Source organism: Typopeltis vanoorti, chromosome 1, assembly GCF_054136105.1.
Source record: "Typopeltis vanoorti isolate ZY-2024b chromosome 1, IOZ_Tvanoo_1.0, whole genome shotgun sequence".
Lineage (NCBI taxonomy): Eukaryota > Metazoa > Arthropoda > Arachnida > Uropygi > Thelyphonidae > Typopeltis > Typopeltis vanoorti.
The window spans coordinates 171766739-171790922 of NC_143549.1; the positions used below are offsets into that span (position 1 = coordinate 171766739).

The 24184-nt window shown below is 36.0% G+C and overlaps 1 protein-coding gene across 2 annotated transcripts in view; it reads right to left on the reverse strand.

Annotated features, from left to right (window-relative positions):
• The window catches only part of GABA-B-R1 (gamma-aminobutyric acid type B receptor subunit 1), a 194835-nt gene that overhangs the window by 108143 nt on the left and 62508 nt on the right, over positions 1–24184 (reverse strand). For both annotated transcript variants that reach the window (XM_090395464.1, XM_090395455.1), the window contains 2 exons: positions 21514–21705; positions 10770–11021 (listed from right to left, as the gene is read on the reverse strand). In XM_090395464.1, the coding sequence (XP_090251590.1) occupies positions 10770–11021; positions 21514–21705 (444 nt within the window). The remainder of the gene's footprint in view (positions 1–10769; positions 11022–21513; positions 21706–24184) is intronic.

Genomic DNA, 24184 nt, shown 5'->3' on the forward strand with positions numbered 1-24184 from the left:
TTGTAAATGTCTTTAAGGTGGCAGTGTGAGAATACAACTCTACTTGTTGAAGACCTGAAGTGGTTGAAAAAATTCCAAGTTTGGTCCCTAGAGTAGGATTTCCATATATATTTAATTCTTTAATTAATCCCACCAATAGTGAGCTAAGGATTTGATAATACATGCTGATATTATTAACATTCAAATCAAAAGCAGCAGCCAAAGTACAAAGCCTTATCGCACATAACTAGTCACGTGCCTTTTCCCCAGTTGTGCTCTAAAATATGTTACTCTTTGATGTCTATCCTCTTCCCTATACTACCAGCCTCATATCATTCCCCATTTGCTCCAACTTGTATATTACACTTCTGATGAGGATATGTTAGAAAGAGTCCAGAGAAGGTCCACATTCCAAAGACCATTACCACAAAGGTGATAATGGTCTTTGGAATGTGGAGAATGAAGATAGATTGAAAGAATGTAAATTGCAAAGCCTTGTGAATAGGAGGAGGAGGAGGAGAAGGAGAGGAGACATGACTGGGATATATAAGTTAGCTATCTCCCAAAATCTGAATAAGGAGGGCGTGAGCAGAGGAGTGTAGTTGGTGGAATGCATTGCCTCCATGCAAAGAACCAGCTCCTCACTCCTCTGCTCACACCCTCCTTATTCAGGTTCTGGGTGTGTTGAGAATGTAGACATATTGAATCGGTTTAAGGCATGGTTGGATGAACTTTGTGTGCGATAGTGTGTGTACCTCCCATGATGAGTCTGACCATGGAGGTCAGATGTTAATAATAATAATATAGTGTATCCATATCATTCATATAACTCAACTGTCAGGCACTTTATTATTATTAATTTGCCTCCATGCAAAGAACCTGCTCCTCACTCCTCTGCTCACACTCTCCTTATTCAGGTCCCGGATGTGTTGTAGACATATGGAATCGGTTTAAGGCATGGTGGGATGAACTTTGTGTGTGTGTGTGTGAGATAGTGTGTACCTCCCATGATGAGTCTCTGACCATGGAGGTTAGATAATATAACTCAACTGTCAGGCACTTTATTATTATTAATTTGCCTCCATGCAAAGAACCTGCTCCTCACTCCTCTTTTCACACTCTCCTTATTCAGGTCCCAGATGTGTTGTAGACATATGGAATTGGTTTAAGGCATGGTGGGATGAACTTTGTGTGTGTGTGTGGTACCTCCCATGATGAGTCTCTAACCATGGAGGTCAGATAATAATAATAATAATAATAATATAGTGTATCCATATCATTCATATAACTCAACTGTCAGGCACTTTATTATTATTATTATACAAGTATCTACATGGAGTCAGAAGACTCATCGCAGGAGATCCATTATTCACACAATACTTATCATGCCTCTCCTTAAACTCATTCGTTCACTGAAGAAGTATTGTCTCCATGCAAATGGAGGCAAAGCTTCTTCAGCTTTGCCTCCATTTGACATCACCACCTTTGGCAACCCATTCACCACTCAACAAGCAAAAAATCTAGTCCTAATAGCCTTGCTAACACACTCTTACACACCCTTCACTGGTGATCCTTCGTTTTCTCTCCCTTCCAAACATGCACAAAAAAAAAAGTCTTCAGTGTCAATCCTAGAAAATGCTTTAATAACTTATATGTTTTTATCATGTATATTCTTTGTTGCCTATCAGCTAGTTTTTGAAGCCCACAAACTGTGAATTTGTTCTCATAGGGAATATTGGGAATAGAGAATAGGGAATTGTGGCAGGTGTATGGGATACACCTGCCACAATCTTTGTCACTCACCTCTGGATCCTCTCTGCCACTTCTTCATCCCCACACAATTCAGGTATCCAGATCTGTGAAGAGTAGACCAGATGTGGTCTTATTAAAGCCTTATATAGGAGAACAACAAATTTTCTATCTGTGCTTATTGGTGTGTTCTTCAACAACCCTATAATCTGATGTGCTGTTTTGGCTACCTTTGCAATGTGCCTTCTAAACTTCAACTCCCTGTCTACAGTCATCCCCATGTCCCTGGCCTCATCAGTTTCTGTAGTTCAGTTCCATCAATAAAATTCCATCAATACACAACTCATGATATCTTCTTCCCAAAGTGCATCACCTTTCACTTGGCTGTGTTAAACTGGCAGCCTTCCCATTGCTAGACTAGCTAGTCTATTGAAGTCTTCCTAGAGGATTTCTACATCATTTACCATTGCTCTTCCCAATTTTGCATCATCAACAAACTGAATATTTTCTGTCAAATTATTTCCTATATCACTGATGTCCAAATTAAACAACAGAAGATCAAGCACTGAGCCCTGCAGTGCACTACTAATTACCTGCCTTCTCCCAGACTCAACTCTTCCATAAAATACACTTTGATATCTGTGCATCACCTACCCTCTAATCCAAATCACCAGATTTATATCCATCCCCATTTCCTCCAATTCATGCAATAGAGTTCTATGTGGAATCTTGTCAAATGCCTTTATAGTAAGTCTAGAAGGATCACTGAGCAGCCATTTCTCTTATCCAACTCCATTATCATTTTATTATAAACAACAAACAAATCATTAAGGCAAGATCTATCCTTGACAAAACCATGTTATCCCTTATGGAATATCATATTCCTATCCATATACAGTCCTGAATTCTGTCTTTCATTAATTTCTCCAATACCTTCATCACCACTACTGATGTGTTGATTAGCCTATAATTTGCTACCTGTCTTTGAGTCTACTTTATGTAGTGAGACTATTTTGCCCTCTTTCCATTGGCAAATTTTCAGTACTGAGATTTAAATTAAACAGCTTCGTCGAGGGAGATGATAATTCCCTTGCACATTCTTGTAATACACAGGCCAATATCCATCTAATTCCACAGCCGTGTTCTCATTTGAGGTTCTACAATATTTTAAGCACCTCGTTTTCTTTAACTTCTATCCTCCCATTAGTCAATGTCACATTTGACATTGCAACATCACCACCCAGATCATATACTCTGCAAAATACTCACTTAGCAGTTCAACTATTTAGTTTACTTCTGTTACCTCCCTACAGTCAGATTTTTTAAGTCATCCTTCCATAATCATTCCACCTTTTATTTACCAAAGGCAAAAGAACCCTTCTGCATTACTTTTGGCCTCATCAGCTAGCTTCCCTCTCATGATTAACTTTGGCCTTCCTTACCATACAGATCACCCTTCTTGTCAGTGCATTGCACTGCAAGTGGTCACTCTGATAATCTTTTTCTTTATATTCCTTCCACAACTTTTTCTTTGTCTGCAACTCCTGCTTAACAATATTATTCATCCATCTAATGCCTACCTGATTTATCCTTCTGATCAGATATACATTCTGATATTGCTTTCTTCAAACATCCCTTGATCACCTCCCATGCACCACCAACATTAATTTCCTGTATCTCCTTCCCCATCCTATTCCTTCCAAATTTTTATGAAATGGCACTGCTGAAAGCTGACTCCTCAACTTATCATAGTCACCTGCTTTGTAATCCCGCATAATTCCGTCTTAAAAGAAAATTCTGCATGTCTCCCAGGTCAATGCTGCATGATCACTTTCCCCAAGCAGAGGCAGCCTAGCTAGATTGGTTACTTTAAGTTCTCCGACGTGATGACCAGATCCAGCACTCTCAAACCTCATGTCCCCTCCATTACATGTTTCCTCAAGTAATTATTCTGTGGAGAACTCTATGTAAGTGTGTCATCTTTTCCATTACCGTGAATGCCAGAATGCCAGAAGTTTAAAGAGAGTAAGAAGAATGATAGCAAAGAGTTGACAGATGAAATGCATGAATATGCAATTAGCGAGGTTGGTGTGAAGTGGTATGAGTGACTGTAAAAATGAAATGTTCATTTTCCACCATTTCATTCTTACAGTCACTCAAACTACTTCACACCAACCTCACTAATTGCATATTCATGTATTTCATCTTTCAACTCCTTGCTATTATTCTTCTTACTCTCTTCAAACTTCTGGTATTTGCTCATGAAACACAACAAACACGCTCTCCAGTTCTGTTTTGTTCTTCTTCCATAAATCTCTCATTCTATGAAGTGCACGCATTTCGCATACACTGCAGCAAACAAAATCACACATATTCCCGTGGAGGTTTCTGTGGTTAAGCAGTTCAATATAGTTATTCTGGTTTTGTAACCACACGTTTATTAAAGAAAACTGTTTTTAAAACTAAAAAAACAAGTACCTAAAAAACATCCGACAAGTTTCGTTAGTCGTCAGATTAACAACTTCAGGGGTAAAGAGAACTAAAAGTTTAAAACACAAACTTATAGAAATGACGAAAATCAGTTCATTTGTGGGTATTGTGAACATCTATACAGTTCATTAAAAAACCGGATAACAGATCTATACAACTGTTAATACATGTTAGCTGGAGACAATGCTATTTGTTGTTGCTTTCTGTGGTTCACGCTCACTCTGTCCGAAGTCTGAAATTAGTAAATTTTTAATAAATGATGATCAAACTTAATTTAAAATCAAACCTTGGTTTTTTTGCATTGCATTGCATAAGAATTTTAATCATGTTTGCTGCCTCTTTGAATTTTCTTGTGAAACAATTGTTATCTATATAGAACATGTTTGTTCTATCCCAGAGTACATCATGACTGGTAGAGGTTGTGTGAAATGCCAATCCTGATTTCTGTTCCCTCTTATTTTGTACGTCCTTTTGATGTTCGCTCATGCGGATTTCTCCTGATCTCCTGTCTGGCTCACATAGCAGATGCCACAGGAACAGTGAATATTATAAACACCTGGTTTTTTCATTGGGTGATGTGGAGGTTTCGGAGGATGAAGAGATCTTGATATTTTTTCAAATGGCAGGAAAGTCACTTTTATGTTGTATTTGTAGAGAAGTTTGGCTAATTTATCTGTTACATTCTTGATATAAGGAAGGGTGATTGTGTTCTTGAAATATTGTTTATTTATTTTCTGTATTTATTTGTTTCCTGTAGGTGCTGTTTTGAGAATTTTCTTAATTAACTTAGTACTGAAACCATTCAGTTGTAGGATCTGTGTTAAGTACTGTATTTCTTCTTTCCATTTTTCTCCTGTTCTGGGGATGTTGTATGCTTTATTCCTTAAGGTTTTTATTAGGCCTATTTTTTTCTTGGGATGGTGATGTGAAGTAGCGTGCAGAAATCTTCCTGTGTTTGTTGGTTTTCTATAGATGGAGAACGATAATCTATTTTTTTTTTCATTTATTTCTATAAGGATGTCTAGGAAAGGAAGTTTTTTATTTTCTTCTAGTTCCAGGGTGAATTTTATATTAGGATGTAAGTTATTAAGATAGTCTTGAAATGTAGTCAGTTCTAGTGCATTCCTGGCCAAATGAGAAGATTTTCAGATTTTCTAGGATGTTTACTGTTTCATTTCTTGGAATCTTTGTGAAAAGGCTGACTACATCTAAACTCGCTAATAGGTCTGAAGGATCTATGTGTATATTTTTTACTTTTTCTATGAAGTCTGTGCTGTTCTTAATGAACGATGGTGTTTTTCCTATATGTGGTAAAATCGAGTTTGTAAGGTGTTTTGCCAGATTTGAGGTAGGAGAGTCCCTTCCATCCACTATACTTAGTGGTATATCTTTTTTATGAATTTTAGGGACTCCATATATTCCAGGCACTAGTGGGTGTTTGGATTGTAATTTCTTTTGAGTTCCTCAGACCAATTTGGTATATTCTTGATAAGTTTATTGGTTTTGTTGTGAGTTTGCCAAATGGAGTCTCTGTCTAATGCTGTGTAGGTATTGGAATCTTCAAGAAGGCTTTTCATTTTGTTGTTATAATCTTCTGAGTTTAAAATCACTGTTGCATTGCCCTTGTTTGCTTTTATTATGACTATGTTTTTGTCTCATTTGAGTTTATTAAGAGCTGCGAATTCTGTTTTTTGTAAGTTTTTTTTATGGTAATTTGCAATTTCATAGTAATGCTGCACTCTGAATGTGGATCAGATCTGCTATATCTCCTGGTACATTTATTATTCCTTTTTCAATCTGGGCTGTGAGGGCCAGATGGGGAGATCGGGAGAAATCCGCATGAGCGAACATCAAAAGGACGTACAAAATAAGAGAGAACAGAAATCGGGATTAGCATTTCACACAACCTCTACCAGTCATGATGTACTCTGGGATAGAACAAACATGTCCTATATAGATAACAATTGTTTCACAAGAAAATTCAAAGAGGCAGTAAACATGATTAAAATTCCTATGCAATGCAACAAAAACCAAGGTTTGATTTTAAATCAAGTTTGGTCATCATTTATTAAAAATTTACCAATTTCAGACCTCGAACAGAGTGAGCATGAACCACAGAACACGACAACAAATAGCATGGTCTCCAGCTAGCACGCATTAATCTAACCCTCTCAAAACCTCTGGTCCACTCCATCATGTGTTTCAGGTAATTATCCCTTAGTAAATGCAGAAATTCCATTTCCATTTTGCCACGTGCTCTTTCCTCCTTCCAATCTATATCCTCATAATTGAAGTCTCCCATGATAATTGCTCAGCCTGCATTCATACTAATCTGCCTATGCATATTGTCCACATCATCTTCTGGACCCACGGGTCTATATCAGCAACCAACAATATATTTTGTCCTATTGGCCTGTATCTCAACACCAGACGCTTCATATGAATCCTTTTTCTCAGATTTACAACCCTCATTAACTATTATTTTTGTTGGCTGAAGTTCTCCAGTTCTCATTAATAATACCCCTCCTCCTATCTTCTCTGAAAATACAGAGATGAAAGAGTTGTGAATATACAATATCTGAAAATACAATATCCATTACATTCTATCCTTGTAACTAGATCATTCTCTGACAACCAGGTCTTGGTCATTGATGCCAATAATGTTTGGCCAAATTGAGCTGACCAATGCCAAAAACTCCTCCCTTTAATAAAAGAGATGAATTTCAACATCTCTTTGGGACCACAATCCTTTACATAATGTCATTACATAATGCACCCAGTTCTCCACAATCATTACTGCACTCATACTTATCTATCCCAGCAGTGGCTATTTTTGCACACTCATTCCTGCACTCACACTCATTTGTCTCTCACTGAAAAACACTTTCTCTAAATATATAACACCAAAATCATTTACGTGCAGTCTCTCAGGTATATACAGGTTCTTACATCCCCCCCCCCCCAAATTCACTCCATACATTTATAAACGGCACACCATTCCTCCTGCACAATCTTCTCATTGACAATCATGGCCTTTCTTCTCAATTCTGTCCTATCATACCAAGGCAGAAAATTAACAATCTTTATTATTATTATTATTATTATTATTATTATTATTATTATGTGACACCTCCAGGGAGTCCAAAGACTCATCGAGGGAGAGTGTGCCAACAACATTGAACGGTTGAACCCCTTCCAACTACTAACCACACTCAAACTTGCTTAACTTTTTGAGTGAGGCATTAGTAGCAGAGGCTCTACCAATCGACCAACCTTTGCTGGCTTTACTTTCTTACTCTTCATTTTTGCTTCTTCTCGCAACTCTTTCATATCCTCTCTCATTGCATATTTCTCACCTTTCAATCATTTGTGCCTGCCAAAAACTTACTCTTCACTCTATTAAGAAGGAAATATCAAGTGTAAGAGAGAATTTAGAGAAGATGATGGATAAAACATTGTAGATAGTCTTTTACAAAGCTTAAAGGACAGCTTCTGTCAATAATTTTAGATCTCAGAAATAAAATGAACAAAATTTTGAAAAAAAAAATAGGAAAAGATGTGATTAATCTTTTAATAAAGACATAAGGCAGCAAACTGAAAAGAGAGCATCTGCATTTTTACAGATGTAATTAAAAGGGTCACACATCAAAGTTATGCTATGCTGATTGTTTAAAATTCGCTTAGTCAAATATTCAATTTAATTTCTCCCTATTCTAATTTCGTTAAATCAATTTTAATTTAAATATATTGCAAACTAATAACTCTCAGAAATATTATTCAGAAAATGGTCAAAACAACAATTCATTTCATACTTCAAATCTTAAATGCCTAATTACTTGAATTTCTATTAGCTCAGAGCTTCTGAACATTGTTGATACAATTATTTTAGGAATCTGACAAAAGGTGCTTTTGGATACAGAAGCACATACTTCTGTTATAACATGGAGGTTTTTTTTTTTTTCCTCAAATGATCTTTAAATAAAGAATAGCTTACAAAGGGAAGTAGAAAAGTTAAACTCATTTGTGATCCTAAAAGGCATTTTTAATCAAGAGATGGTATATAATAAAGCTCTGATAAGTGATAGGCAGTTTCCAGATTCTAATTTAAAGGTATCAGGAATTTCTGATTCAAGAATTTCAAGAATTCTTGATTTTAAATAGATACTCTTGTTGCTGTGAAACAGGAATTATTAAGAAGGAGGGTGTAGAATCCAAGAAACTTACTTATAGATTTTAGTTTTGCAATCTGATGATTCTTCAGTTCCAGTCTTTTAAGTCATCAGATTTCCAAGAGATTTGTAACCTTAAAAAAGAAGATATTTCATCTGATGCATCATCTTTTAAGAATCCAGATCCTTTTGAAGAACTTTCCGAGAAATTGATCAACAATATTTCTTTTAAGGAAGATAAGGCTATGATCACAAAATTTCTGAGGTAATTTAAGAAAGTTGGTTCATCTTTTACTGAAGGGATATCTAATTTGTCAGAAACAAATGTAGTGGAGTATTCTGTTCAAGAAAATTCAGCTAACTCGATTTTTGTAAGGCAGTACTTACAGGCATTCATATAATATAATAAATAGTTTTGTCTTTTCTTGGCTCTTAGTCATTTAAGTCATCTGTAAATATACATATACATTTTCATTCTCACATTTCTCTCTGGTCATTCACTGTGTGTAATGGTGGGCTGCACCCTTTCATTGAGCCTAAAATGCAGCAGAGCCTCAGGGCTCTGTTTCTATCACTATACATTTATATCTATCATATATCTATCACTATATCTTTCCACTATACATAAATGACTTCTCTCAATCAACACTAATCCTATCCACAGTTTTGCTGATCGTAGCACCCTCAATTCATCTGATTCATTCGACAAAACATGCAGTGCTTAAAAATCCCAAACTTCAAGATTATCTTCAACTAGAAATTTAAACATTGATCTGAATAGCATCTTTCTGTGCCACCAAATTGCAGTTGCATCATTTTTTTCTCAAAAGGGATTTCCAAATCATAGGACCAGATCTTGTTAAAAATGTCATCTACTCTAGTCTTTCTACTTACATCTAATCTTTTCATTTCAGATTTCTGATGTCTTTTTCGACCTCAAGTATGATATACTCCTGACTGCATTATTTTCAATATTTTTGACCTCTGTCATTGATTATCTCATTTAATAATTGTTCAATGTAATTACTCCAGACATTCAGAATATCATTTCTTCAGCTTTTATGTAAATTTTACCATTCCTAAGTTTTTCAATAACTTCCAGAACATTTTGCCACCTTTCTATCTTCTATATTATTCCCAAATCTTCCCATGATTTTTGTTTAACTACTTTTACAAATAACAGCTTTCTTATATATTTTTCTGCATTCTCTTAGGAAATATGATGACTTACTTGTCACAGACTTTAAACATGATTTCTTGTCCAGTACTGCAACTTATTAAGTACAAGAGGGAGTTCCAATTTTTCTATCAGTGCAAAGCAATTTCATCACAGGCTTTCCTGGTTAAATCAAATAATGCTTTCTTCCGATTCTGCTATGGAGGCTAATTTCAAAACTCTTTCATTTTCTTCTATAATATTTGTATATCTGAGTCTATGGTTTTTCACTTCTGAAAACTGCTCAACTAATTCTTTTTAAAAATTTCATAATGATTTTCATTTCAATATTTTTCTTTTAAATTTGCATGGCATTGTTTATTTTATTTATTTATTTTTCCAGATATTTCTTTAGTGTATGGAATGTTCATGCAGTTTCAGATTTTCCTGTTCTGATTAGAGTAAGTTTTAGCTAAACAATACATGCAATATAAAATTTTATGGGAATCTGAATTATTTCAAATTAATACTTGATTAAAATTGAAAAACCTGCTTATGTTATATGTGATATTCGTGATGTATAGACTTATCTACAGGCAATATCATGCATAAATGCTGTTACATCTGCTGTTCAATAGGCTACGCATTTGAATTCTGCCATGGGCATGGATGTTTGTGATTGTCTTTAGAGAGGAGATGAATTTCATCAACCAGTGTGACACCTACTGTCCTGCTTATTGGAGGCCTAAATTACAAAAAAAAATAATAATAATAAAAGTAAAAAAATAAAAATCCTTAGCTCACCCATAGTACTAATGTACTATAGGTTTACAACCTTTCATGAGTGGAAGTCACATAAAAAAATTTGTAATTTTTTTTATTATTACTATTATTTTTAGGTATAATCTTAAGGAGAATTTTACTGATTGTGTTTTTGCTGAGGTATTGTTTATAAATGTTTTGGTGATTATATGCTGGGACAAGCTGTATATTGTGCATTACCATCCTCCAACAGCTCACATAGAGGACAATATCCATATTAATATGTTTCATTCTAAAATAAAAATGATTATCTTAATAGTTATTTCAATATGGCTTATGAACTGAGCAAGTGTGGATGGGCAGAAACAACAGAAAAAAATAATTAAATAATTTACATATACATGCAGCACAGTTATACTGATGTGAACCAATAAATTAGATAAGAAAATTTACAATATGCTCACAGAGATTCCTAAAAATTGTGTTGAGTTCATTGCAGAATAAATGGAATTTGCAATATCCTTATTAGTATATGTAAAATTTTCTAAAGATTGCCCATATTCTTTAAGATTATCAATTGTCTTATTTAATGCTAAGGCAATTGCCCAAATGGCATCATAGGCTAATGGAGCTTCTTGATGACCTTCTGGTTTACGTTGTTCAAATCCACTTTCAAAAAGTTTTTGCTCATATCGCCTGAGAAATTCCTGGGAAGTCTGAAAAAAGAACGAACAAACAAATTACAAATTAAATGAAATGTTTACACTGTCCTTTTTCTTTTTATATCATTTAAACAAACATGCAATAATCTTCAATGCTTTCAACAAATTAAGATTGATGTTTTTATACTGTTAAATTTAAATTTATTACAGATATAAATTTTAATATGTACTTAAACTTCTAAGTGCTCTGCTTTTATATTATTATCATGTGTAATGATGAGTAATTTTCTTTCATATTATACAAAATATGAATAGCAAACACTAAAATTGTTATCCTTTCATTTATATCCCCTTTCCTTCTTCACTCCCTCAAAATGTACCACATATTATGACAGCCCAATATATTATTATTATCATTATTCAGGATCTCCATGGAGTCATAAGACTCATTGTGGGAGGCCAACCCTAGAAAATGCAAAGTTTATCATAGCACTCCTTGTACTCATTTGCAGTTCATGCTCTCACCACTCTATCAGGTAATGCATTCCAGGGTTCCAACACCCTCCATACAAAAAAAAAGCATTCCTCATCCTCTTTGCTCATGACTTCCTTTCACAACTTCCAGGAATTGTCCCTTGTTCTACCAAATGTCAAAACTCCCCCAGTGTCAACTCTATAAGTATCTCTCAACAGTTTACAAGTCTCAGTCATATCATCATCTCTCCTTCTTCTATCTACCAAACTTTGCAATCTACATTCCTCAGTCTATCTTTGTTATAATCTTTGTTACCTGCCTCTGCACTCTTTCCAAGGTTAATTTATCTCCTTCAAATTCTGGGGACCAAATTTGAGCACAATCATCCAGATGTGGTCTGATCAGGGCTTTATACAATGGAATGACATCTCTTTTATCTCTGCTGGTCAGTGTTCTTCTCAGTATTACAGCAATCCTCTGGGTTACCTTCACCACCTTTGCAATATGTTCCCTGAATTTCAGGTTTTTATCAGTCATGACCCACCACCCAGATCCCTTGCCTCACTAACTTCTTACAGTAGAGTTCCTCCAACAGAGTATGCAGCCTCTCATTCATGTACCCAAAACTTCAAGACATTTCGCTGAATTAAATGGATACCCCCATTCATTTAACCATCTGTCCAGTTTCAAATCCTCTTGAAGGGCTACCACATCTGTACTATTACTAATAACCCTTCCCAACTTCACATTATCTGCAAACAATTGAATATCTCCTTGCTAACCATTAAAAATGTCACGGACATAAAGGTTAAACAATACAGGTCAAAGTTCTGAGCTCTACAGGACCCCCCCCCACACACATACACATGTAACTTGCTGCTTTGTTAAATATGTCAATACTAGTTTCTAATAACAACAAAATGGTTTATTATTTTCCATGTCTCTGATTTCATGAGTTGTTATATTTTAATTCTATCCCCCCCCCACTCCATAATATCAACTTCATTATACATATACTAGTCATTGTAGAAACGTTTTTTTTAATACCGTGTTTCCATATAGGCATGTGACTGCTAATACCAATCCTCTCCAATTTCCTGTGCATAGTTCGGTGAGATATGGGTCAGGAACAGCCTTCATTAAAGGCTTCAGTCGATTGCTACACACAGGACGTTCTGTTTATCCACACAAGTTATATATACATATATATATATATATACACACACACACACATATATATATATATATAAAGTGAATTTGTAACTGTAGTGATTGCTAGAGTGAAAGTCTGCTGCAACTATAAAGAACTGAAAGCTGGAATTCATGTTGTCCTCCTATAGCACTTCTAAGAGAGCCACCTCAGTCTACCTAACCTTTATCATACCTTTTTATAACTTGTCAGCTGGAAGTAGAAGGTTTTTCCTCCTCGAAACTCAGTTTTTTTCATCCCTCAGAACAGACAAACTGGCCCAATGAACATACATATCTACAGCCATAAATACTTGTCCTTGGGGTATGCAGTAAAGGATGATATGCTGGCTGCATTAATTTGTTGTGACCCCTAATCAGGAGACTCTACCCATTCTAAAGGACAGATGGATTGAGGAGGAAGCAGCACCTCTAGGCCCAGGTTTAAGATAAGCTGCTGGACTATCGGTGATATTAAAATGACTATCACCCAAATTTTGGATAAATTAATGCCATATTTTAGTTCAGGGAATGCTTCATGGCTCATGATATCTCCAAAAATAGTCTCTTTTATTCTAATGGCTCCATATCGCACTGGTGTTTTCTTCCATATAATCCTATATGAAGGGGTTTTATCTAGATGTGGGTCTGCCAGTATTGACATAATGGCACCATGTCTTTCATATCTCTTCAAATCAGATGTTAACAGTTTTCTTCATGTCTCTCCATAGTAGACACTAAGCTGCAGACACAAGGAATTTTATATGCTATTGAGTGTGTCAAATGATGGAGTTCGTTCGTAAAAGAATGAAAATGGACTTTTAGTTTGATATATATATGGTACAAGGATTACACATAATACTCTGGCTATCTTTTTAGACATACTCTGGACAAAGGAAATGGGAAGATTTGACTGTGATCTTGTATAGGAGAGAGAGGATAAAGAACATGCAATATTTTATCTGTTTTACAGGAGTCACAGCCATTAGGGAGGGGGAGTGCTATTGATGATAGAGAAAGAGTTATGTCCATACAAGGTAGAGATGCAAGAGGAAATGGGGCCAGTGGTTTTGAGGCAGTATGGTGTGAGATAGAGGTGAATAAAATCAAATACTTGGTGGGATGTTGTTATAGACCTGGTAATGTGGATGGTGGTGATAGTGAAATGTATAGTCAAATAAGCCAAGCAAATAAGAAAAGGGTGATCATTATGGGTGATTTTAATTATGGCAATATAGACTGGAATGAAGAGATAGCAACTGGAAGTAAAGAAAATGAGTTTCTTGAGTTTTTGAGGGATAACTACCTCAGACAGTATGTAACAGAGGGCACAAGAGGATTAAGGGTCTTGGATTTGGTCATCTCATCGGAGGATGTAATTATCAATGAGGTATCAAATCATCCACCAATTGGTGAAAGTGACCATGAGGTGATTACTTGGGTGGTTGCCAGCAGTGCAAGGACCCCTGTGAAAAAAGGGTATATGTGGAACTACAAGGGGGGTGATTATGAAGAGCTCAGGAGACAGCTTGCAGGTGTAGCATGGAATGAGGAGTTAGCTGGAAAAGAGATCAATGCAGCTTGGGGGATTTTCAAAAAATATTTAGTGGATGCAATGTCTAAATGTATACCACGGGTGAGAAGGTTAAATAAGTTAGGTGTGAGATGGATGAATAAAGAGATTAAGCATGCAATACAGAGAAAAAGGGCATTGTGGAGGCAGCATAAGAGAAGTGGAAGTAACCAATTTCATGAGTTCTACAAAGACCAGGCAAGGAGAGTGACTTGGTTGGTGAGAGTAGCTAAAGAGAGGTATGAACAGCAGTTAGCTAATGAAGCTAAAAAGAATCCTAGGGAGTTCTTTCGATATGTAGCCAGCAAAAGAAAGAATGATTATGGAAGGATGACATTGATTGGAGGAAATGGTATAAAGACAGCTGTTGCAGAATGTGTGGTGGAGATACTTAATGAGCAGTTCATAAAGATCTTTCAATCTTGTGAATGTGACTTCATGGAGAGATTAAGAGCAGTTGATCATGGGGAAGAGAGACTGACTGTAAGTGAGCAAGAGGTGTTTGGGGAGTTGAGTAAACTAGATGTAAATAAGGCTGTGGGACTTGATAATATATCACTGCGTATTCTGAAGGAATGTGCCAGACAGTTGACACCTGCCTTTACATATTTTTTTAATAAGAGTCTTGCACTTGGTCAAGTCCCTAAAGAGTGGAAGGAGGGCAAGATTGTGCCACTTCATAAAGGAGGTGATCGAACTCAAGCATCAAACTATAGGCCTATCTGTGTGTCAGGTGTTGTGGTTAAGTTGTTGGAGAAGCTTGTGAGAACTAGGATCCAGAGTTGGGTTGACAACAATGGTATAATCTTTGATGGACAGCATGGATTTGCTAAAGGGAGGTCGTGTTTTAGTAATCTACTTACTTATTACAATAAAGTGACTGCTTCCTTGGACAGAGGAGAAGGATACACAGTAATATACTTGGATTTTGCAAAAGCTTTTGATAGAGTACCTCATGATAAGTTGACAGTCAAACTAGAGCAGATGGGGTTGGATATTAGATTAGTGCATTGGATTGGAGACTGGCTATCTGATAGGTATCAACAAGTTGTGTATGGGGGTGCAATATCCAGGAAAAGGAAAGTCACTAGTGGAGTGCCTCAGGGATCTGTTTTAGGGCCATTACTATTTAACTTGTATATTAATGATATTGGCGAAGATTTGGATGGAGATATTCAGTTGTTTGCAGATGATGCAAAGTTGGGACGAACCATAAAGAGTAGTGAAGATGTTGTGGCCTTGCAAGAAGACTTGAATAAATTGAGTGATTGGGCAAGCAAATGGGGATGCGAGTTCAATGTTGCAAAATGTAAGGTTTTAAAATTTGGAAAACAAAGATGGGATGCAGAATTTATGCTTGGTGAGAATATATTGTTGGAAGTAGAGGAAATAAGAGATCTGGGAGTGATAGTGGATAAGGATCTAAAATTTAGGGGACACATCGCCAAAATTGTGAAGACAACACAAAGACTTCTGGGAATGATGAGGAGGACACTGACGTGTAGAAGTAGGGAGATTCTTGTTCCATTGTATAAGGCTTTGATTAGGCCACACATGGACTATTGTGCCCAGATTTGGTCACCTGGTTTTCAGAAGGATGAAGAGATGTTGGAAAGGGTCCAAAGGCGACTGACTAAGGTAGTTTCTGACCTCTGGAATGTTGAGTATGAGGAAAGATTGAAAAGATGTAATTTGCAGAGTCTAGTGGAGAGAAGGAAGAGGGGAGATATGATAGAGACCTACAAGTTGGTAAGGGGTTGTTATAGGATCAATGGTGGAGAAGTTCTACAGAGAATAGTGGGAGATCAGGGGAGAACCAGAGGTCATACCTGGAAACTGTATAAAGAGGGTGTGAGTAGGGGAGTGAGAGGCAGGTTTTTTTCGTGCAGAGTTGTGAATGATTGGAATGCCTTGCCTGAGAGTGTGGTGTCTGCAAGGAGTTTGAATGTGTTTAAGACCCGGTATGATGAGATGTGTGTGAGATAAAAGGACCTCCTAGATGAGTCTTTGACTCCATGAGGTCTTGTTTAATAATAATAATAATAATAATAATTAGCTTAAAAAACATGGATTAACTGACTTCTGTGGCAAGAGCTATGTCAATGAAACAAAATTCTGGCATGGCTGACTGAGTGGATAATGTCACTGCTCTCCAACTAATGTGGGATTCACATTACAGAAGGAGAGAAAAAAAAATGGCTTCATTTGTTGGTGTTTTAAGAATATCATGTTGCTATGTTGCATGAAGCTGTAAATGTTTATATAACTCTTCTAGTGTGAGCTGGCTTTCAATAAGCAGAAAAAGATAACAAGACAGTGACCTGTTGGGATTTTTTTCACTTGATTAGACTATAATAAATTTAGTTTAATCCTTTATCCAAGTATAAGCAAACAAAGTTTGCACCTGAAGTATCTTCAGGACTGAGGCAACTCGTGGTAAAGGTGGACCAAGCTATCATCACTACTTGTCTTAGTATCTCCCATAATGCAAAGCACATCTCTTTGCAGACATGTATAATGTTATGCATTAAGGGAAGGGCCACTACTCAGACCGGTTTCGACCTATATTGAAGTCTTATCAGTGGGAGCCAGACCCAGAGGTGGTGATACTAACGTGGAAGCAATGGAGAAGTCATATTTACCTATATGAGTTGCCAAAAGTTGTCTCACCTTATTATTAAATTACTCTGAATTTAGAGAAAGATGCTGGAAGTTTTTTTCCACTTGGTTAGACTAAAATAAATTTAGTTTAATCCTTTATCCAAGTATAAGCAAACAAAGTTTGCACCTGAAGTATCTTCAGGACTGAGGCAACTCGTGGTAAAGGTGGACCAAGCTATCATCACTACTTGTCTTAGTATCTCCCATAATGCAAAGCACATCTCTTTGCAGACATGTATAATGTTATGCATTAAGGGAAGGGCCACTACTCAGACCGGTTTCGACCTATATTGAAGTCTTATCAGTGGGAGCCAGACCCAGAGGTGGTGATACTAACGTGGAAGCAATGGAGAAGTCATATTTACCTATATGAGTTGCCAAAAGTTGTCTCACCTTATTATTAAATTACTCTGAATTTAGAGAAAGATGCTGGAAGTTTTTTTCCACTTGGTTAGACTAAAATAAATTTAGTTTAATCCTTTATCCAAGTGTAAGCAAACAAAATAACAAAATTTGCATCTGAATTACTGTCAAAATTGGTCCACAGGTTTCGCATGGATAGTGAATCTGAATATTTCAGATTTTTTTTTTAGGGGGAGCATCTTTCAGCAGTACATTACTTAATATATGTAATATCTATGTGGATCATGTGGTTTGTTTATACTAGTTCTGAAATAAATAAAATATTTTATAAAGGAGGGGAAATTTTTGAGGATGAGTGACTTTGCCAGCTAGAAGATTTTGCAAGTGGAAGTGTTTAGCAGTCACTAATGGATAATGGGTCAGTACTGGAGACACCAATTTAATACCTAACTGTGTGAAAATTAAAAACAAGTTCCACTCGGCCAAAGCTCAATGTATTTATAAACGAACAAGTGTAGCGCTATTACGAGAGCAGATTAACGCCACTCACCTAAAGTTTTCAAAATTAAATTCAACCATCGGCACACTAGTTGATGGCTGAATTTAACAACCAACAGCTAGAAAAGAATTCATCAAAGTCAAAAACTGGCACCAGAGAAAGTTTGAAATTCTCCAACAACACAGTGCTACACAATAACTGCAATTACAATAAGATCCCAAACAATTTCCAAAAGCCAAGTTAATGGTGTCTATTGAACAGGGAATATACGACCTGCCTCCAGCAATAACCAATAACATACATTTAGATGTGGCCAACAACCTAATCCAGTCTAAACCTCCCCAAAATAATATCCCACATAAGGAAATCATTGAGCTAAAAGAGCTACATAATAATAACCAGATTATCATAACAAAAGCAGACAAAGGGAACGCAACCGTGGTGATGGATGCAACAGAACATGAAAACAAAATGCACACACTACAAGAACAGTCAACATATAAAATTATAGATCACAATCTGACCAACACACAAAAGAATAAGGTGCATAAATTACTGAAAAAAGTCACTTCCTGGCCTAAAGAAACAGTAAACAAGCTCAAGCCCTTCCACAATAAGACACCCACGATATATGGGGCACCTAAAATTCACAAACAAGGTAAACCCTTACACCCTATTGTGGATATCCCACATAAAACTTGCTAGACATTTAGCTAAGCTACTAGCCACTCTCACAAACAATTATCCCTCCTTTGTCAAAAATTCTGCCCACCTAAAAAGTATTTTAGAACACCATACCTTAAAAAGTTCAGACATAATGGTGAGTTTTGATATCACCTCACTATTCACAAATGTACCACTAATTGAAAACCTTGATCTGCTAAAGTAACACTTTCCCCCTGATATATTTGAACTATTTAAATTCACAATACATGCAGGATATTTCACATGGAAAGGGAAAATATACAAACAATTAGATGGGACAGTTAAGCCCCCCCTTTCTTCACCCTTAGCCAACTTCTACATAGAACAGAAAAACTAGCTATCAGTACAGCCACTCTCAAACCAACGCTTTGTCTATGCTATGTTGACGATGTGCTTGCTATTTGGCCACATAGCCCAAGCACATTGGATACATTCTTAGCGCATTTAAATAGCCAACACCCAAAAATCCACTTTACAATGGAACTGGAAGCTAATAACTGTCTGCCCTTCCTGGATACACTAATCACACATCTTACGGATGATTCCTCAGTTTTAGAAAACCCACACATACACACACAGGGAGATATTTACACAAACAATTGCACCATCACCCTTCTCAGCAGTATGGTATCTTAAAACGCTAACCCACAGGGCGAGAGCAAGCTGTTCCAATGACAATGCTCTTGCTGCTGAACTGGCTCACTTATGCCACACCTTCTTAGCCAATGGCTATAATTCCCCATAAGATAGACAAAATACTAAATGCTCCCAAGAAACCTTCCCACTATCCACTGTGGAGAACTACAACAAAACAGTCACTATCCCATACATTAAATGCACATTGGAAAAGATATATAGAGTTCTCAATAAACACCAGCTACGCACTGTATTCAGACCGTGTGTCAAACTAGCAACTCTCATCCATTCACCCAAGAACAGCATCTCTCCTTTATCACATCCAGGAGTCTACGAAGTACCCTGCTTGTGTGATCAAACTTACTATGGTCAAACAGGAAGAACTGTGGACATCTGCATCAGTGAATATAAAAGATACACCCCAGCACTATCACTATGACAAGTTGGACCTAGAAGACCATGCTTTGGATACCCCTGCACACAGGATCAACTGGAAGAAAACAAAAGTACTGCACTAGAGTACAGCTTTTACAAGTCAGAAAGATTATTCTTAGAAGCAACAGAAGCCATGAAACATACTCCAAATCTTAACAAATATGGCTGTATAAATTTGCCTAAGATTTGGGAGACAGTCATCTCAAGACATAACTAGTACCTGCTTTCTCTTTTTTTTTTTTTTTTAACATAGAGGGTGCCTTTTTTTTAGGACTTTACTCTTTGTGTTGTTGCTACAATTTTTCAAACTAGTTTACTTATCTTTCTATGTTCTGATATATTACCGTCAAAATTAGTCAACATGTGTGACGAATACATAAGCTTTTCTACACCATGCTAAACTGTTTGCTTAGAAAAAAAGCATAACAAGTAACTTGATAAAGGAAGAAAACAATATAACAAGCAAACTAGAAAGCACTGTAAAAGGTTTCTTCCACACCATCTCAATTTAACAATCACAACAAAACTATTTCCATCTCCTACATCTGAATATATCATCAAAGAAAGCCAAGGCACCATAAAAATATAGTGATTTATACACATTTATTTCATTATATGTATACATAACTAAAAATTTAAGTGAATTAATGAATTAGGTCTAGAGAAATGAAGAGCTTTATTTAGAAAAGAAATTGTTTACTGTCAAGAATCAGTTTATATATATTAAAACTCTATGAATTATCTTCATTTCTACAAATCTAATAAGTCATCATAATAACTTATTTAGTTGTTATGACCATTCAAACAATTAATCTTTTGGTGTGATATTTTGTCACATGTGTTTTAGCTTAAAATCTTAATAAAATTTTCAGTTTTTTTTTCCTATTAAAGAGTTCAAAGTTGCATATTTATTAGGAAATGATGAAATAACAAGAAAGTATTATTCACCCAACTACAGTGAAATATTAAAAGGAGACAAAGAATGGCCACCCAATCTTAAACTTTTTTGCAGTCAGTAGCGCATGCTGCAAAGATGAGCCAAAGCTCTTCAAACTAGTTCAAACTTCAAACAAGGATATAAAAAGAAGGAAAACTTCTTTTTATATCCTTGACCATGCTAACAGCTGTCCAATAACATCACTGCACTTGGATTAAATTAAAAATAAATGACTGTAACATCATTTTGTTTTGGTAATATATTGGAAAAATTATAGAAGTGAATGGATGGAATCTATGGCAGTATTATATTAAAAATTATGATATTAGGAAAGCACTTGATAGTGTTAACAGTCAGGAATGTGTATGCAGAGCTGATCTTAGGTGGTATAGTTATTTATACAGAAATGGGAGTATATACAGGTAGGGCTACTTTCTCATTTGTGATAGTTCAAACTACTTCCAATAATTACAGAAAGAACAGTTTGGGGGAATGAATTATAATGGCATCTGATAAATAGTTATTGACAATTCCCTTTGGTTGGAAACACCTGGGTTCAATACCATCTAGGACATGAAGAACCTTTTATCAGAAGTTTAATTGAAGATGAGTTACCCAGTCTCATATGGAGATGGCAGGGTTTTTCCCTCCAAGAAAACTGGGTTTTTCATCCTGCAAAATAGACAAATCAGCTATAAGAACATATGCAACTGACAACCACAGTACATCATGCAGTAGGATTAACTGATTAAATGCACTATCATATCCTATCAGAGAAGTAATTAGATTTCACACAAACCTACTTGTCTGTGAGGGGCCATTGAGCTTAATGTGAAAGGGAAAATGGGAAAGCACTGTTAGTAACTTCTGTTTTCACTCACAATAGTGAACTTAAAATAGCACTATTGCTATGTGACCTTTGATAAGTGGTTATAATTCATCATTCTTTTATAGTGGTATTTACTATAATGAGTGTGTACTGTATAATTAAAAAAAAAATTAATGTAGAAACTGAGAGCAATAGCTATTACATTCTGCACAATATTAAAAATAAAATTAAAAACAAACTTTTACCATTCCTGAAATTGTTCTTTTCCCATCTTGATTAAGCATCAAAGCTTCTGTAGTGAAATGTCCTTCCAATGCCTCTTTCATTTGTTCAACTGTACAATTATGACCTCGATCCTGGACTGTATACCAATTATCTTCATACCATCCAATCAAAAACCAAACATGCTGTTTTCCATATACTTTCTGTTTATATGCCTGGAAGTTTCATAATATTAAAGAATAATTATGTGAAACTGTAAATCATTTTTTTAATAATAAACATATCAAAGTTCAAATATCTCCAACTTGTCTGCCCCCACTCTACCATTATCATTTAGAACAGTAAAATTTCACCAAATAGCTTGAAAACAAATAATTATTGAAACTTTTACAGATTTTACATTTTGCAATTTCATTTCTAACATTATCTAAATCAATACTGTGGCCTACAAGCTAACCCAGTGTCAACTGCTTGTGCTAGAGTAAAATGACATAACTTCTTTCAGAAAACAGGCAACTGTACATTAGCTCTACATAGCTCTGTGATTGTGGAAATGGAAGTGAAGCTGACTGGTAAAGCAAAAAAATTGCTGAAACGCAAGAGCTGAAGAATTAAATGATTCAGATGAGCAATGAGATGAGGCATATTCAAAATGAGATTAGATGTTTGGTAGATAAGAATAGAAGAGTGGAAAGAATAAAATGAAAGCTACTGGAAAAAAAGAGGATAACAAATGATTCAAGACAAGCAGTGCATGGATATTCTATTATAAAAGATGTGGTGGAGGAGAGGATGAATGAGATCTGTTTCCAAAAGATTGAATAAACGAGGTGATTTATTATCAGAAAATGAAAAGAAGGTGGTTAGTAGCGATTGCAGGAACAAATTATTTGGTTGGGCATAAGAACATGAGGATGGATATCAGGTTATTGAGAAGAGTGGAAGAGAACAGTGTGGAAAGAAGAATAGTCGGTGCACTGCCCAGACATGGCAATGATGAGTTGAGACAGCAAGCAAAAAATCATAAATGGTGCTATAAGAGATGAGTGAGGGAAAAGGGGTTCAGTTTGTTAATGTGTGGAATGCATTCAATAGAATTATATAAAAGAGATGGATTACTGGAAAACTGTTTCCTAGAAGGAAGTGCAATGATTGATGTGACCAAAGTATTAGCAGAAGTCAGAAGAAATGTAAATGAGTGGATGAGTGCACCAGGTGAGACCAAAGTGATTGTGAATGGAGAGGAGAGAGAGATTGGCAACTGTACATTAGCTCTATATAGTAGAGCTAATGTACAGTTTGTGTGAAATCTAGGAAAATACATTCTGGAAGCAGTAATGAATAGGTGTATGGAGATGGTCAGCACAAGAATAGGATGAACTGGGATGCATGGATAGTGGTTGAGTCTGGGAAAATAAATGAGACAAAGAGTAAAGGTAAGTAAACAGGCAAAGGTGTGGAGAAGTGACAGAGGAGTGGCATGGATAGGACTGGTTATAGACCAAACAATGAACTGCTATGCTGATTTACAAATATGAGGAGTATCAAAAATAAGTGAGATGAAATTGTTGGACTGAGTGAGTTGACTTGCCCAATAATAGTTGGAATAAGTGAAACTTGGTTGGATGAGAATAATATCCTGATAGGAATAGAAGAATATGACATTTTTCATGAGGATAACAAGGGTAAGAATACAAAGTTTTCCACTTGGTTATAATTTAAATTAAACTTGCCAAGGAATTATATTGTTGTTTAATCCTTTATCTAAGTGTAAGCAAATCAAGTTCACACATGAAGCATCTTCACAAATAGGCTACTTTCGTAAAGAGGCTAATAACACATTAATTGTCTCAGTATCCAATAACACAGCACACATCCCTTTGGATGTGTATAATGCTATGCATTATGGGAAGGGCCACTATCCAGACCAGTTTTGATCTTTATTGAGGTCTCATCAGTGGGAGCCAAACCCAGAAGAGATATCAAGATTGGGTAGTGGCCTTTCCATAATGCATAGCATAATTAATACACATCCAAAGGGATGTGTGCTTTGCATTATGGATATTAAAGCGATTTATGTGATATTATTAGCTTTTATATACAAGCAGAATAGTCATTAAGATACATTATGTACAAACTTTGTTTGTTTACACTTGGATAAAAGATTAAATAAAAATATAATTCTATCTATCAATATGTTCATTGGGCAAGGACAGATGCTGTATGGTCATTCCGATGCTCGGTGATGTGCCACACCAAGCCTCGCCATGTTGTCCTGTTGTTTGCTTTCTGGAGGTCTCAACTCTCCGAAGATCAGTCACTCCACACACAACATAATTCTTGACAACTATAATTTAAATTATAACCAAGTGAAAAAACTTTCTTCAATTCTCTCTAATCCAGAGTATTTTAATAATGAGGTGATACACCTTTTCACTACTTCTATATAAGAAATATATGGTTTCTGCATTACTTAGACCTTGGTATTTGGTCTGGATCTGGCTCCCACTGTGGACAGCTTGCTTTCTGGGGAATAGGGTATAGCAGTTCTGCTTGGTGGCAGGTTTTAGTTTTTATTGTGGTATGCATGCATATCATTCTATAGCTACAGTGTGTGTGTGTGTGTGTGTGCGTGTATGTGTGTGTGTGTGTGTGTGTGTGTGTGTGTGTGTGTGTGTGTGTGTGAGTGAGTGA